Source organism: Dendropsophus ebraccatus, chromosome 6 (genome assembly GCF_027789765.1).
Source record: "Dendropsophus ebraccatus isolate aDenEbr1 chromosome 6, aDenEbr1.pat, whole genome shotgun sequence".
NCBI classification, from domain to species: Eukaryota; Metazoa; Chordata; class Amphibia; order Anura; family Hylidae; genus Dendropsophus; species Dendropsophus ebraccatus.
In genome coordinates, this window is record NC_091459.1 from 123,142,720 (window position 1) to 123,159,376 (window position 16,657).

The 16,657-nt window shown below is 44.4% G+C and overlaps 1 protein-coding gene across 1 annotated transcript; it reads right to left on the bottom strand.

Annotated features, from left to right (window-relative positions):
• Window positions 1-1,701: 1,701 nt before the first annotated feature.
• CTSB (cathepsin B) lies at window positions 1,702-16,228 on the bottom strand. Its single transcript, XM_069975821.1, has 10 exons — window positions 16,146-16,228; window positions 10,864-11,006; window positions 9,867-9,952; window positions 6,995-7,109; window positions 6,799-6,917; window positions 6,542-6,627; window positions 5,994-6,140; window positions 5,125-5,241; window positions 3,700-3,828; window positions 1,702-2,732 (listed from the first exon to the last, which is right to left on the bottom strand). Exons 2-10 carry the CDS (start codon window positions 10,987-10,989, stop codon window positions 2,659-2,661), a joined length of 999 nt encoding a protein of 332 aa, XP_069831922.1. The 5' UTR covers window positions 10,990-11,006; window positions 16,146-16,228; the 3' UTR covers window positions 1,702-2,658.
• Window positions 16,229-16,657: the final 429 nt, after the last annotated feature.

Here is a 16,657-nt window from a genome sequence, read left to right on the forward strand (position 1 = left end):
TTGTATTTTCTATGAGAGTACATACTCGCAGCGGGATGTCACCATGTAAGTATGTAAGTTAACCCCCCACCGGCCGGAGCATACTGTACCTGCTCCGTGCTCAGGCTTGCTTCGGGGGTTCCCGGCTGGATGTCCCGCTCAGCCGATCAGTGCACTGCAGAACGTTCAGACGCCGGGAGCCCCCGAAGCAAGCCAGAGCATGGAGCAGGTAATGTATGCTCAGGCCGGCGGGGGGTTAACTTACATACTTGCAGAGTAGATGGCCATCATTTAATGCCAAATAATTGCTGTTATTTTAAAACAACGTCCTTTTGTTTTGAAATGATGGTCTTTATTTGCCATTAAATGACGGCCATCTACTCACAGTATGTGCGGGAACACAGGCTACAGACTATGTTACGTTACTAACTTTTTAGTTTCGTTTTTAGCACAGTGATGCTGCTGCCAATTTTTTTCTCTTCTTTAGAAATCTTGTCTCCTCCCTTTTGTTACTTCCTTATATTTCCCAACAAATAATTTATGTATTTAAATAATTGATGTATTTATTAGATTTCATTCTTTTTTTTTCAGGTGCAGCTGCGTTGAGGTTTTCACAGAACCTCCACTGCTTTATGTGAATATACCCTAGCCAGGGCAGCTTTTGGCTTATATATTGATTTGTTTTTAGAGATGCTTTACCAGTGTAAGGCCACAAGATGCCACCACTGAGCACTAACTTATCTTTTTCCAGCACATTGAAAGTAATAGGGGTTAATGTACTGTTGATGTTATATGTTTTATATGTGCAAGAGTGTGATTGACTATAGTTCCCATTGACTATAGTTCCCATTGCCTGACCTATCAGGGATTATAGAAAGTTCCCACCAATGGGGCGTTAAGTCACCTCACAGTTCCTCCATCAATGTGAGATTATCTCGCCTGTAACCCTATACAGGAAATCTAGTCAAGCCTCGTCAGATTACTTAGTTGGAGGAGTAGTGTGCATCCTGTTAGTGTTCCTGAAGAGAGGGTTGCCCCAAGGCCTGCTCCTGCTAGACTTATTCTTTTCTTACACGTTCCAGCCCACCAAGTGATGGCCTGTTAAAACCCTAAGATGGTCAACTACCATCCACAGTACCACATCAGTCTACTACTGGGGTGACCATGTTCTACAAATTATTTTTCATCAGTAAGTCCTTAAGCTGACAGGACTATCGCCAGTGGTGGCAAAGAGCGGATTAAGCAGACGTACCCCACTGAACCTTTGCTCATCCTCCTCTGGTAATCGTGAGGGATTAGCTACACCCAGTAGTTCAAGCCCAGGGCCCATGTTCCTGGATCTGGCACTCCATTTTTTCCCCAGTATGAGGCCCTATCCACTAACCCATGAGTATGTGTTTATTCTACCAAGTCTCAAGTATAAAGGTCACCCTGAGAGTTCTGCACTGCCTAGACAGGTGTCTCTGGAAGCCCCCCCATCAGCTCTACAAAGTCTTCTAACTAAAGACCCACTAAAGAGACTGGCAATAGTTTAGACTAGTATTGGGACAAAGTATTCTTAAGGGAACAAAAGCTATCACATTCAAGCGAAACCTGTTGACTGTAAACTTGTCCAAAATATTAAGCTGTACTGTCTCTTTAAGAAACATTTTCCAGTAAAGCATTCAGGTGGTTAGGTTTATCCTGGACTTTTTTTTTTAAAGCTCAAAAAGGACAAAGTCATTAGAAAGGAAGACAAGGCATTTTATTGGCAAAACTAAAAGTGTTACATTTTATACGGATAAAACACAGAATCTAGTGGCTTATTGTGCAGTCAGCTCCTCATTGTAAAATCCACATTATTACACAAGGCTCAAAAACGGCAACTATACAGGAATCTAAAATGTCGCTTGCAGATATTCAGGTTAAATGGTGTTGTCAGTATAAGACAATCATGGCGGCTTTCTTCTAAAAAACAGCTCCACACCTGTCTGCAGGTTGCATGTGGTACTGCACCTTAGTCCCATTCGCTTCAATGGAGCAGAGATGCAATCCCAGACAACCCATAGACAGGTTTGGTGGCATTTCAGGAGGAAATCAGCTGTATTGTTCTGATCCTGAATAACACCTTTAAGAGATTTTGTTACTACAATCACCTGGATAACTGCAAAGCTGAAGATTGATAAAAAGGGAGTAATAGAAAAAAAAAAAAAAAAAAAAAGTGTACTGTCTTGTATAGTGGGTCTCATGCATATAGACGAGGACAGATCGCCTGCTGATCTGCTGCGACAATCTGGTTTGTTGCTCAATGTTCAGATTTAGACTCACAGGCAGAATCTTCATAAAAACAGTGCAAAAAGAAAAAAAAAAATTTTAAAAAACCTTTTCAGCAGCAACTTATGTATTTCCTAAACATACATCATGGGCTTCCCGAATCACCTCTGAAGAAACAAACCTGGCTGTCCATAGTAACCTGCCTGTAGACGAGTAGCGAGTGATTGAGGGAACGCACCCTTATTGCCGTCAGTCGCGACATGGTGATCGGATCCTGACAACTCCCAACTCCGAGCATCCAGTCACGGCCGCGTTCTCTTTAAAAAACATTCCGTAAAACAATGTGATAGTCGATTAAAAAAAAAAAAAAAAAAATCCAATTTGTTGCTAAAAGTTTCTGTTCAGAGAAGCCTTGTAGGTTGGACATTATTTTGGAATTCCTGCAACAATTTCAGACTCGATGCCGCAGTGATCCTCACCACGAAGGATCTTGAAGAAACCTGTGAGGGAACAAAAGAAAAAATTATGGGAGTGTCACAACTTCCTGTATACCACCCTAATAGGGTCACCTTTAAGACTATATGTGCCTTAGGCTGGGTTCACAAAATAAAACCTAAAATAAAACCAAACTGGTCCCAGCAAGTACCAGAGTAGAGTTGTAATTTACTTCTATTAAAAAATATCAATTCTTCTAGTACTTATAAGCAGCTGTATGTTCTGCAGGAAGTGGTGGTGTATTCTTTCCAGTCTGACAGTGTTCTCTGCTGCCACCTCTGTCCATGTCAGGAACTGTCCAGAGCAGCAAATCCCCATAGAAAACTCCTCCTGCTTTCCAGACTGGAAAGAATACACCTCTTCCTGCAGAACATATAGCAGCTGATAAAAAAAAAAATCTCAAGTCTTCCAGTACTTAAGTAGAAATAAATTACAAATCTCTGGCACCAGTTGATTTAAAAAAAAAAAAAAAAAAGGTAAACCCCTTTAATGGGGGAAAACCCCCCCAAAAAAAACGCATGCATCCGTTTGAAACAGTTTTTCCATTGACTTCCATTATAAAAAAAAAATAAAAAAAAACAAAAAACATTTGTTTACACTAAAAAGAGGGTGCGTTTTGATCCTTTTTTATATTATGAAAGTGGATAATAGAACAGATACAAGCTGATGCACACAAGTGCATGCTTTTTTCCCCATCTGATAACCGGACATCAAAAATGCAATGTGAACCCAGCCTTAGAGTCTAATGCCAGGCCCACACATCTCATCCTCTATCTGGTAACCCATCCCATCATTGGTCCTTCATGTGGAGGACAAACTGGGGACCTGTAAATAATGCCCACACCCCCACACACTTCCACGCAGCTGCCCCCCCATTTACAACAGCACCACAGTGTACGGCCCTAATCAATAGAGAGTGATAAGAGCTTCTGTAAAGGTCTGTGGAGACTCCTATAAGCAACATGGACGTACCCTTATCACCCCAGTCAGTATTCCAGGAGTTGGCACAGAGCCAGTATGGCGTTCCATCCTCCACACCCCATCCCAGGATCTTAATAGCATGACCTCCGATCTCCTCCCCGGTGACGTGTTTGTACACTCCTATGGAAAGAAACAAGGTAAAGAGTTTGTGAAGACATGAAGGGTCATAGGTTTAAGATTTGAAAATATATGTTGCAATGAAGTATAGTTGGTGCATAATGAATATTTATGAGGCGGCGTGTTACAGGAGCCGGCAGTCAGGCGATGCACTGAGGGGACCTACAAGCCCACCCAGTGCACAGAACCATCTCATTTACAGTCTACTCAGCTCTCTGCGGTAGCAGATTACACAACAGCTCAGCCTACCCCTCTTTAAAATGACCCCAGCAAAGGTCAGAGCACAGCTCAGCCTTAACTGTTCGGGAGCCTAAGGGCCCTATTCCACCGGACGATCATCAATCAGATTATCGTTAAATCGTTCGAATCTAAACGATAATCGTTCGGTTGAAATGCAGTTAACGATTAACGACCGAACGAGAAATCGTTGATCGCTATATAAGACCTGGACCTATTTTTATCTTTGCTCGTTCGCAAATCGTTCGCATTGAATGAGACATCAATCGGTCGTTCGCAATAGATGCGAACGCATTAGTGAATAAATAGCGAAGAAAAAAACCATCGCAATTCCGATCATAAGTAACGATTATCGTTCCATGGAAATGAGTGAACGTTTTAGGTCTTTTACAATAGTGGTCGTTTGAGATAGTTAATGATTATGCAAACTATAATCGTCCGGTGGAATAGGGCCCTTAGGGTCCTATTCCACGGGCCGAGGAGGGCCCGATCAACAATGTAAACGAGCGCCGATCTGCTAGATCACCGCTCGTTTACTGGGCCTATTCTACGGCCTAATGATCGTTGAGCGAGGGCTGCAGGGACATAGTTACCGATGTCCTTGCAGCATACATTACCTGCAGGGCTTCTTCGCTCTGTCTTCCTCCCCGGGTCCCGCGCGCTCTAGCTTCAGAATGGCCTGTCAGCTGACAGGCCACTCAGCCAATCACAGGCCGCGGTGGTTCCGGCCTGTGATTGGCTGAGCACTCCGTCAGCTGACAGGCCATTCTGAAGCTAAAGCGTGCGGGACCCAGGGAGAAAGAAAGAGCGAAGAAGCCCTGCAGGTAATGTATGATGCTGCTGCTTGTCAAATAGTCGCCCGCCGCGCACCGCTATTCCACCGTAGCAATGCGCGGTGGGGGAACAATGATTTTAGGTCTGGCCCTAAATGAACGATCAGCCGATGACCCGATCGGCTGATCGTTCTCTCTATTCCACCGAGCGATAATCGGCTGAATTGGGCCGATTATCGTTCCTGTGGATTAGGGCCCTAAAGCTATTCCACAATCATCAGAAACCCACCTGACTTATATGTAGGGAAGTCCTCATAGACAGTAAAAGCCCCCTCTACTGGGCCATTCTTGTAGATCTCCTCCATGATCTCCTGTTGGCTGCTTGGGACACCATATGATTTAGAACCTAAGGATCAAAGAGAGAATTATTAAAAATTAGAGGTACAAGTCCTTCATGGAAGAGGAAATTCTATTTGAAGAGTCTGGAATCTTTCTTTCCCCTGGGCTATCAAAGTAAAAGCCGCCGTCAGAATAAGAACATGGCTGCTTACACCAGTGACAAGTTGTGTGCAGTGTTGGGTCCTTTTACACAGATTTAGCTTACAGATTTTTGAAGCCAAAGCCAGGAACAGACTATAAACAGAACAGGACATAAAGAAAGACTGATTTCTCCATTTTTCAAATCAATATCAGTCAGATATCTGTAAGTAAAAAGACCCTTACAGATTCACTTCAATGCAGGTGAGCCAACTAACCTATGGACCGGTGTAATTCAGTTTCTGGAAGATGGCAGCCATGTCCTTTTAATACTGGATAGCCATTATAGGACTGTTGCAGAGACAAGAGAATTCTACTGTTCGTATAGCCACTGGTAAGACTGGGAACATAATGACCAACTCAACGCTAGGGCTAGAGGGGGACTTGTTACCCAACACCAGTCGTGGCCAAACGCAAAAGCTGCACTCCATGATTGTTGAAGATGGTGAATGGGCCAAGAAAGTGACCAGTTGGGTTGGATCACGACTCCATTGACAGACCTTCGGCAGTACATTTACTGCAATGCGACATGGCGACCTATCAACGTGTGTCAAAACGGTTTTGTATCCGTAGCCTAAGGATTCACCACAATACCCAAAGGGATTGGAAGAGTACACTCACCAAAGTGCTTGTCCGAGCTGTAGTCTGGACCATAGCCATTCTCGCATTTCTTTACACATCGTGGAGTGTCACCTTCTTCTCCTTTACATGATGGACGGGAGCCATTGACATGGTGCTCACAGGGTGGGATGGAGTATGGTCTGCAGCCTACACAACAGAAAGATTTACATTACACCAAGACTGAGTTTAAAGGGGGTTGTCAAGATCAGTAACCCCAAAGTGGACCAGCCAACTGGAATGGTGTTCTAGGTCTCCAATTGGAATAGAAAAGCAGTCTAAAGTGAGCAGTCCTCCTCCATTTATTGACTATGGGAGCTGCTGTACTCATTGACCACCACTTCATTCTGATAGGACACTCAGAACCTCAACCTTGAGACTGTGGGCGTCCACCACAGTCCGAGCTCTCCCTTGAAGTCCTGTGATCATAGACTTATCTTCTAGATTAGGAATAGGGGATGTGATATTTCCAAGACAACCCCTTCAAGCAAAAAAAAAAAAAAAAAAACCATCCCGTCAGACTCAACCACTCAAACCCATGAGCTACTTACCAATATGAGAGTCATACAGGCCCCCAGACACAAGACCCTTTTCGGTCCAGAATTCCCAAGCACCAGATGGGTATCCTCCATTACATCTAAAAAAGTTAAAATTTTGGGGGTTAAGTGCAACCATGGTACCAGATCTCAGCTAAGACTTCCTACCCATATTAACCAGCAGCCTAAAAACTAAGTCCCCATAGATTACTTCTGATCCTTCCTACCAAAATGCAAACCAAAGTAGGCCTTGGTGTTGTAGGTCTGCTCACCCCATTCCACACTCCGATCCACAACAAGAGAGAAGATCCTCTGCAGACACCTCCACATTCAGCTTCCCATTAGAGTGCACACAGACACGGTCAGAAATGGCCTCCACTGCTCCGAATGCCTACAAGACAACAAAGTTGGTCAGAGTCACCGAGAGGAGACATCTGAAAGTAGACGTGAAAGTTACTTCTCACTTACCCAGCAGGAGCCACAGGAACCTTGGTCTCTAATCTCCTTGATTGTAGGACAGTTTGGCCAATTCTCCCGGGAGTCAAAGTTTTCCGGCAGCTTCATTTTTTCAGAAAATGAGTACCTATAAGATAAAGATATAGCGGTGTAACTGGTATATAAACTAATGCACTAGGCGTGATATAATGTCCATGATTATCATCTGGTAAAAAAAAACAGTGGAGGGATAGGTCAAGTGAGTTTCTGCTGAAGCTTTTGTCTACCATGGAGAGAAAACTGCTGGGAAGTGAGATATAAGAGCAGCAGCAACACTACCAAAAGTTATAAAACTAAATGCTCCTCCCATTAATGACATCACACGGCCAATCACAGCTTGGCCCATATGGCCCTGCCTAAAGCCCCCCATCCCCAACAATCAATGCCCAAAGCAGCTAGCCACAGCAAGAAGCAGTCATGGGGCATAAAACAGAACATGCCCAAACCAACAATTTGCTGATAAGACATCTTTTTTGTGGACACCTCTCTTACCAAACCTCTCAGTAAAAGCCATATTAACTGGTGGGTGTCAAGGCAGTTTCACCTCTCTGCTGACTACTTTTGTGACTGCCCAGAACACCCTTCATCAGTCTTACTGGTATTGATCTTTTCACCTCACTTCAAGTTTAGAAGAACGCACTACCCGTACAGGAACTTGTAATAGAGGTTTATTGCAACTACATAGAATGCCATGATTCTGCATGACCGTCCACACCATGGGCGTTTCCTTTACCCCAGTGATACTAGGTCTTTGACATCAACTGCCTCTTCGGTGAGGCCCACAGTCTTGGTCAAACACTGGGTCACTGTTGCCATCCTTGGCTGGCCTTTGGTCAGCAGTTCTCGGAAGCTGGTGTTCACAGCCAGGTCACTGATGCTGAAAGGTCTCGGTGGGAGGGCCCAGGCCGTTAATCATGGGGGTCATTGATGCTTCTGTAGACAGCAGAGTGGCAGAGGATCTGTCCACCACAGGACGAGAAATGGTGGGTGAGGAGGTGAAGCATGCAGTCATTGCGAGAATCACCAAATAGATAGTGGTTTGGGGTTTATACCTTTTATAGCTCATGATGAAGTATATTACAGAGCACAACAATCACTGCTATAATTCTTTGAGTCCATTGGGGTGTATAGTTAACAGTATCAGTCACACATTGAAGATCAGATATGTCACATACCCACTGTGGTAGAAAATTCAGTCCTACAATCCATCACATGAATACACTCATTTTGTTGGCCCATTGCCGTGGCGGGGTGGGGTTGCGCCAGGCTTTCATCGGCATGATCAGACATTCTGTTCAGCACTAACCCTTCAGCACAGTGTAATAAGATCTGGTGATGGTAGCACTCTACAACCACATGGTGCTCAACTTCAAAGGCTCCAGCAACCTACCAGTTGACCAAATCCAAACCAAGCATGGCACCAGTGATCCGTGTTAGATGACTAAGACTCTGGTTCACACCGAAGATGTTGATGCCAAAGACCCAGTATCACTAGGGTAAATGACACCCCATGGTGTGGACATCATGGCACTGTTTACGCAAGTATAAAAGTGTTGTATGTTCTTCTGGGTCTGGTCACATCTGGGTCATTGCACAAGCAGTGTACAGATGTGGGGACATGGGGTGACGCAGCTACTTCACACCAATAGCTTGTGAAACAGCGTACCGGACCACAATGAGTTGTAACATGGCACCGGCCCCACCCGACAATTCAAGGATTTTTGGATACTGTAATATATGTACCCCAACCCCCGTTGCTCAGGCTTACCACTCTTTACTGTCCACAGCCTCAATTTTGCAGGTATCAATCTTTTCCCATTATATTAATGACTGTCAGTAGGTTTATGCTGTTCTATCTAGTGACAGAAGGTGAACAAAATAATGACATTGTTCTGTGCTGAGGTTTCAAGGATATCATCGTGAATAGGGAGGACTGCGCAATGCGCACTCACCTTCTCCATTTTGTGTGTGCGCGCTCTGTAATCCTGAGTATTCATGAGCACCAGTTCACTTTGCCCATTGGCTGCTAATTGGCATACTGTGTATAGGTAGACAGCTGTCAATCAGCAGCTGAAGGGCACGGGTGGGGGCGTCATGGTATGAAGCCCATTCTCCCACATATTAGGAGAACGGCTAAACAGAATGTAGTCAGTAATACAGTGCTCTGTTAAGCATTTCTGTCACTAGTTCATTCTACCTAGTGATAGATTGCCTTGAAAGTTAAAGTGAATGTACCATCAGGCCTGGGCTGAAGCACTGGAGGCGGGCTGACCCACCCCCAGTGGGAGGAAACCCCCGCCCCGTATTACACTGCTCCATTGATTCTAATGGAGCAGTGTCATTCAGGGGCGGGGGTTTCCGCCCACTGGGGGTGGGTCAACCCGCTTCCAGTGCTTCAGCCCAGGCCTGATGGTACATTCACTTTAAGAATGCACAACCAGTGCAACTACTATAATGTTTACAGCAACTACATGAAGAATACCATGATGGTACAAGACCGTCCACAGCACAAGGGATTTCTTGGACATCGCTTCTCAACAGACCATTGGCACCAAAAATATAACAGTTTCCTAATATATTACAGACAGGAACATCTTTTCAGTGTTTAGCACTGTGGGAGCAGCATTATGCCAACTGGTTTTACAACATGTCCCAATAGCTTTAGGCACTTGGTGGGACAGGGAGTAGTAGTTTTGCAGCAGCTATGAAGGTCGGAGACCGCTGCATTACACAACCTCAGTCCACTAGCAATGCTAAAGAACTGAAGCAGAATTCTGAATGTAGGTTGGGATGTACATAGAGGAGATGACAATACTAAAGCTGTACTGCGTGATCCGGATCCTACCTGATCGGCAGCCTTTGTCCTTTGAGCTTTGTGCCGCAGAGTCTCTTTACGTAACTGAGGTCTGCATTTGGAAAATTCTGTCCAGCCTAGGAGAAAAAGCAGCTGAGGGTGAGGACTTCAGAAATCATGTACTGTGCCATACATCAGCTGCAATACATAACACTAATATATTCACCCACCGCAACTTTCAAAGGTAGTTTTTCCTTTGGACTGATAAAGTGTTACTGGCGTTATTTTTTTTTGCAGAAATCAATAGTACAGGCGATTTTAAGAAACTTTGTAATTGGGTTTATTAGCCGAAAAATGCATTTTTATCATGAAAAAGCAGTTTGAAGCTCTCCCCCTGTGTTCGTGGTTTTCTTATGGAGAGGGGAGGGGTGGAGGGAGATGAGGCACCAAAACAGGACAACAAAGTTAGTTTACAACAGGAATCATTACCGAGGGTTCGGGTTCATGCGAACCCGAACTGAACTCTGTTCGGACCATCCCTAATGCTGCTCTTAAGCCCAAAAACATAGTTTAATCATCCCCCGCACTGTACACCCGTTACGTAGACGTTGGGGCGGAGTTTTGATTTGAACTAGTCACGGCTGGTGGGAAATCTTCTATAATCATGCCTGCAGCATCAGCAAGGAGCCGCCCCACATCTTCCATGTCAGGAACTGTCCAGAGCAGGAGAAGTTTTCTATGGGGATTTGTTACTGCTCTGGACAGTTCCTGACATGGACCGAGGTGGCAGCAGAGGGCACTGTCAGACTGGAAAGAATACACCACTTCCTGCAAGACATTCAGCAGCTGAGAAGTACTGGAAGACTGGAGATTTGTTTAATAGAAGTAAATTACAAAACCAACTGATTTGAAAGAAAAAAAAAAATAGGGGTTAACTACCCCTTTAATGTGATCAAAGTTTTGCATTCTATCACTTATACAGTAAAGAAAGTATCACCCTCATGGATAGGAGAACACAGTCCTCCCCCCTGCAGAGACCCTCGCTCACCTTCCAGGTAGTATTTAACTTGTTGATATAATTCACCACCTCACCGGACAGAGGCTTGAATAAAGGGACATTACGGGAGCTGGCGAAGGAGGCCAGAACACAGAGGAGGGCCAGTGACCACCACATTGTTGCAGGATTTCGCCCTGTGGAGACGAAACGTAACAAAGTTACTCACTTCATATGTCACACATACAGCTCCCCCCAGAGTTATATTAGTTATACCTGGACAACCCACTACCAGATATCCTATTCATGTATGTCAGGGGTGCATAACCAGCCCTCCAGCTGTTACAAAACTACAATTACCATCATGCCTGGACAGACAATGTGTTTCCAGGCATGATGGGAATTGTAGCTTTTCATCAACTGGAGGGCCGCTGGTTGTGTACATTTAGGCTAGGTTCACACTGCGTTTTTGAAAAAAAAACTGATGGAAGCACACAAATGCATCTGGTTTTTTTTCGTTTTTCCATCGACCCATTGTAAAAAAAAAAAAAAAAAAAGGATCAAAATGGATCTGTTTTTTTTAACGGACACAAAAGTAGTGTCAGCTACGTTTTTTTGTCAGTCAAAAGACACAGATCAGTTTGGATCTGTTTTTTTACAATGAAAGTCAACGGAAAAACGGATGCACACAAATGCATCTATTTTTTGCAAAAAAAAAAAAAAAAAAAACGGGGATTGCAAAAAACACAGTGTGAACCTAGCCTTAGCCTCAGTTTCCCCTAGCAACCAGATTCCACATTTCATTTTCCAAAGAGCCTGTGAGGAATGAAAGGTGGAATCTGATTGGTTGCTAGGGGCAACTGAGCCAGTCTCACTTTACACCTTTACACCATGTTTGATAAGTCTCCCCCTTTATTTCCATACGTTTCAACCAAGTCAATGATGCATGGTGTCTATACCCCCCTTTAAGTAGGTTATATAGCAAATATGCTGGTCTACACAATGGAACGGGCACTACAGTACACAGAGAACCAAAAGCCAGGAACTATGGGAATTTTTGATGGGGATTTTGCTTATTAATGTATTTAAAGACTTCAGCTCATTTCCTGGTATAGAACAAGTGTCACATGCCAAGGAGGTGGTTTTTCTGGATTTACCATCAGTACAAGTTCTAGAATAGGTCAGTGACTATACCAGGACACAACCACACCCAGAGAGGCCTCTGGCGGTAATAGAAGCCACTGTCACTGGTATTAGGAGAATCCCAGTATAACCTCACTATGGACCCTCTAGTCTATAAAGCGTTTCCCCTACTCCCGACCTCCCTCTATAAGCCACAGCCGCTCCCCATTCTGGTAGACTAGGGCCACTGCTTTATTGCATGGACAACCTTTATTTTGCTGGCTGCTGTGTAATGATACATTTCTTCCCCTGCAGCGGCACCACTGTCTGGCTAGCTGCAGCATTTATCTGGCTACCTGCGTGATCTGCAAGCCAAAGAATTCAAAGGCCTCTGATGAGACAGCCCATATCTGGGGACTATATTCTGTATGTGACCTGGCTAGGCTAGGAACTATATAAAAATGTACTCACCTACCTACCAATCATTGCTTATATGGATAAATACTACTACAATTTACTATACTCACCCTACCCTGATCACCCTCCCACCAGCTGACTGCCTGCTGCTCAGCCAATCATTACTTCTATGGAGAAATACTACAATATACTATGTATTGGCATATGTGAAATCAAAGATTTAGTGCACAGTTATTGGCCCAACACATTTTACCTGCTAAGCCAATCTTTAGCAGCTTCAATTCACATTCCAAATGGCTGCTACTGTTAGACAGCCATTAGTATACGGAGACACATGGTACCTTGCATACATACGTCTGTGCTTCCATAACAATACATATGCTTTTATTCTCCATTCTCTTTTATTCCTCACTCCCCCTCCCATCCCTGACCCTTCATTCACAGTTTGATGCAAGCTGTGCCCATAACAGGGTCAGGGATGGGAGGGGGGGGGGGGGGATGTTACAACTTGCAGCACATAAGGAGCTCGGGAACGCCTCAGACTTTTTGCACAGACTTCTGGAACCACAGATGTATGTATGTATTATGTAAGCTGCCATGTGTCTCCCTGTACTTATAGCCATCTAACAGTAGCAGCAGTTTGTAAATGGAACTGCAGCTCTGACATTTTCCCTGTAAATCTATTGTACAGGTCATAGATGTAGTGTGTCAGGTAGGTAGTGTGTGAGGCAGTAATACTAGGTGTCATTTGGCTACACTGTTTCATTGAAGTTCCTCGATGGCTTCAAACCAATCATAATGAGCATTAGAGAACCCGTCTGTGTGAATCCCCTTGAATTAGACAAATCTGAAACATTAACAGGCCTTTTGTAATGCAAATAGTTTTTTTTAAAATCCCAAATAGGTAATATGGCTTCCAGCTGTCAGACCGCATGACCATGTCACCATTGGAGGAGGGGGGTACAGATATCCCCTTTAGGTTTTAAGGCTAGGGGTTGTCCAGCGAAAATCGAATTATAGATTTGTAATTTACTTCTATTAAAAAATCTCAAGTCCTCCCATACTTATTAGCTGCTGTATGTCCTGCAGGAAATGTTTTATTTTCAGTCTGACACAGTGCTCTTTGCTGACATCTCTCGCCGAGGCTCAGTCTCAGTTTTCTATGAATCCCCATAGAAAACCTCTCCTGCTCTGGACAGTTCCTGTCTCGGCCAGAGATGTCAGCAAAGAGCACTGTGTCAGACTGAAAATAAAACATTTCCTGCAGGACATACAGCAGCTAATAAGGGAAGACTGGAGATTTTTTAATAGAAGTAAATTACAAATCTATATGTCTGACATCAGTTGATTTGAAAGATTTTCACTGGACAATCCCTTTAACAGTCTGTATTTACTGTAAGTTCATGTTACAAGATAACACACAGAGCGGCTCATGCGCAGCCAAGTGTCATACTCCGGACCCGCGTCTGTTGTCTAAACAGTAATAGGAGATTGCATCTTACCACTTCTCTCACTATCATACTATATAGCCCTCCAGCTGTTGCAATACTATTAGGCTGTCCAGGCCTGATGGGAATTACAGTGTTGCAACAACTGGACACGTGTAGGTGTTTATCCCATTTTGGTAACTGTCCGTGCACATTCAGACTACATGCCCCCGTCTCCTGCTCACAGGCCTATAGCAGAGACCAGGATGGGAAAGGAAACGATTCTATTATATCAGGGAACTGCTAATAATACAAGACCTATATACAACAAGGGTCTTAGATCTACGGGAAATCCAAGGGATCATGCCACCAGTTACTCAGTCACATGGCAGCTCAAGCTTACTAACCAGGCAGCATCATGTCAGCAAGAGACCAAGAGGCTGTAACACCAAACACTCACTAACCACAACAGACCACCATAGACCACCATAGAGAGCCATAAGGCCGCCCAAGAGACACGCTGATACACGAAGGTTTACACTAACCGTTTGCCTGTTGCGAAATACAGGAACCTCTGACATTTACTAGAAAAGGATATAGTTTTAAAGGGGGTCTCTAGGACTAGAAGAACATTGCTTCTTCCAAAAACTGCACCACGCTTTATTACAAGCAAATCTCTCAAAACCAGATTAAAGGGGGTAGTTCACAATTTTTTTCCCTTTCAAATCAACTGGTACCAGCAAGTGCCAGAGATTTCTAATTTAATTATATTAAAAAATCTCAAGTCTTCCAGTACTTATCAGCTGCTGTATGTCCTGCAGGAAGTGGTCTATTCTTTCAATTTGGAGAGCAGGAGGGGTTTTCTATGGGATTTGCTGCTGCTCTGGACGTTCCTGTCATGGACAGAGGTGGAAGCAGAGAGTACTGTGTCAGACTGACTGGAAAGAATACACCACTTCCTGCAGGACATACAGCAGCTGATAAGTACTGGAAGACTGGAGATTTTTTTTAAAAGACGTAAATTACAAATCTCTGGCACTTGCTGGGACCAGTGGATATGAAAGAAAACATTTTGGGGTGAACTATCCCTTTAATTACAAATGAAATTGAGACAATAGAGAAAAGTCATAAGGAAGTTCTATCCCCAGCATCCGCTCTGATAGTGCTACAATATGTCTCAGGGTATCCCAGAAGGAGGGGGGCATCATTATAAGGGCTGTATGTGCAGAGACCTATGCTGCTGCATTATAACAGCACATCTGTAGAGCCACAATATGACAGAAAGTATACTCTAATTTATACATGAACACATCCTATCTAGGTCATTGACTATACCTATATCCACCTTCCTTTTATAGCAGTATGACATCACTGTGCCCTTGGATTCGCTCCTAGGCCTGGTTATTAGCCACCAAAGAATACTCCAATATACAGCCTTGGGAATTTGACTTCTCCACCCTGTACATATCCTATATACTGGTCCCAAACCAAGCAGCCCCATATGGGAACTTAAAGGGGTCATCCAGCGCTACAAAAACATGGCCACTTTTCCCCCTACTGTTATCAGGTGTGGTTTGCAATTAAGCTCCATTTACTTCAATGGAACGGAGTTTCAAAACCCCACCCAACCTGGAGACAACAGTAGGGGGAAAGTGGCCATGTTTGTGTAGTGCTGGATAACCCCTTTAAAGATCTAAGCAATATTAGGAACTAGTTGTGTAATATTCTGCATTCACAGCTGCTTCCCTTTCTAAAGGATCAGTCCAGAAGGACACATGATAAGCAGTGCAGGGGCAGCCATGCTGTAAACAAGGGCAGGGCACAAACAGGTGACTGGCCCGGAATCTGGATAAGGAAGAACATGTCCACAATAAGTGTATGCAGACTGTATGTTATTACAGATTCTCCCCCACATCATAGGGAACAGTGAGCTGGGGGGGAACCTATACAACCCCACTATAGGCCACCCCTGCTGCACAATGCAATGCTTCAGCAGCCAGGGACATACTGCATAGTCAGAAGAACCACAAGTCCCAGGCTAGCACGTGACCTATAACAATGCTTCCCCCAACAGACAGGAAGTGACTTGTTACATTGTATCCAAAGCCAATCCCAGACAGTAAACAATAAACAATCGATACATTGTACATATTTCCCTATAGAAAGTAAAACAAAGAATAAAATGACGACCCTGCAGCTGATCAGGAGGAGCCCCCCAGCAGCTGTGCCAGACCCTGGAAACAGTGCACGGCGCATGCGCAGTACCCACACTGCTCTGTAATCCTAGTTGTTACAGTGTATCCTCCTGTATACAGTGAGAACATAGGACGCTGGAGAAGTATACAAGGAATAAGGAGAGGAGCGTCTTACCCGGGCGGCCGGCAGACACAGAGGAGCCGGGGATGTACGAGGAGGAAGCAGCCGCCTCCTTTATATATAAGCTGCCATGCCCCGCCCCCTGCACCGCCTGCCTGCTCACATGACCGCCCCCCCCCCCCCCAGCAGAGGGCACACAGCCTGCAGGGCACTGACACTGGCAGCATGTGATGGGCACACAACAACAGGAGACACCACCAGACTCATAACCATCACTGCATGCCTGTGCTCTATCTTCTCCTTCACTTACTGTATATCTTAAAGGGGAAATTAAAGGGGAGTTACAGTCATCACTTTCTATGGGATCTACAGTATGCACTCTCACCTTTTACTGGGATCTATACCTCCCTGTTCCTCATAAAGCTGTATGGAGCAGCAGGGCATCTTCTTGTTTACTGCCCCATATAACTTTCCCCATCTTCCATCCATGATGTCACAATAGCCCCCCAACATTTATTACCCATCTACTAATACTAGGAAAATCCTGAGCAGTGCACCCAATTGGG

Bases quoted from the DNA above. Each gene is read 5' to 3' on its own strand.
- CTSB (XM_069975821.1), bottom strand. From the start codon at position 10,989: ATGTGGTGGTCACTGGCCCTCCTCTGTGTTCTGGCCTCCTTCGCCAGC. The intron at 6,141-6,541 runs GTAAGTAGCTCA...TCTGTTGTGTAG, and splicing joins CCTGTATGACTCTCATATTG to GCTGCAGACCATACTCCATC. The intron at 2,733-3,699 runs GTACGTCCATGT...GTTCCCTCACAG, and splicing joins TACTGACTGGGGTGATAAGG to GTTTCTTCAAGATCCTTCGT.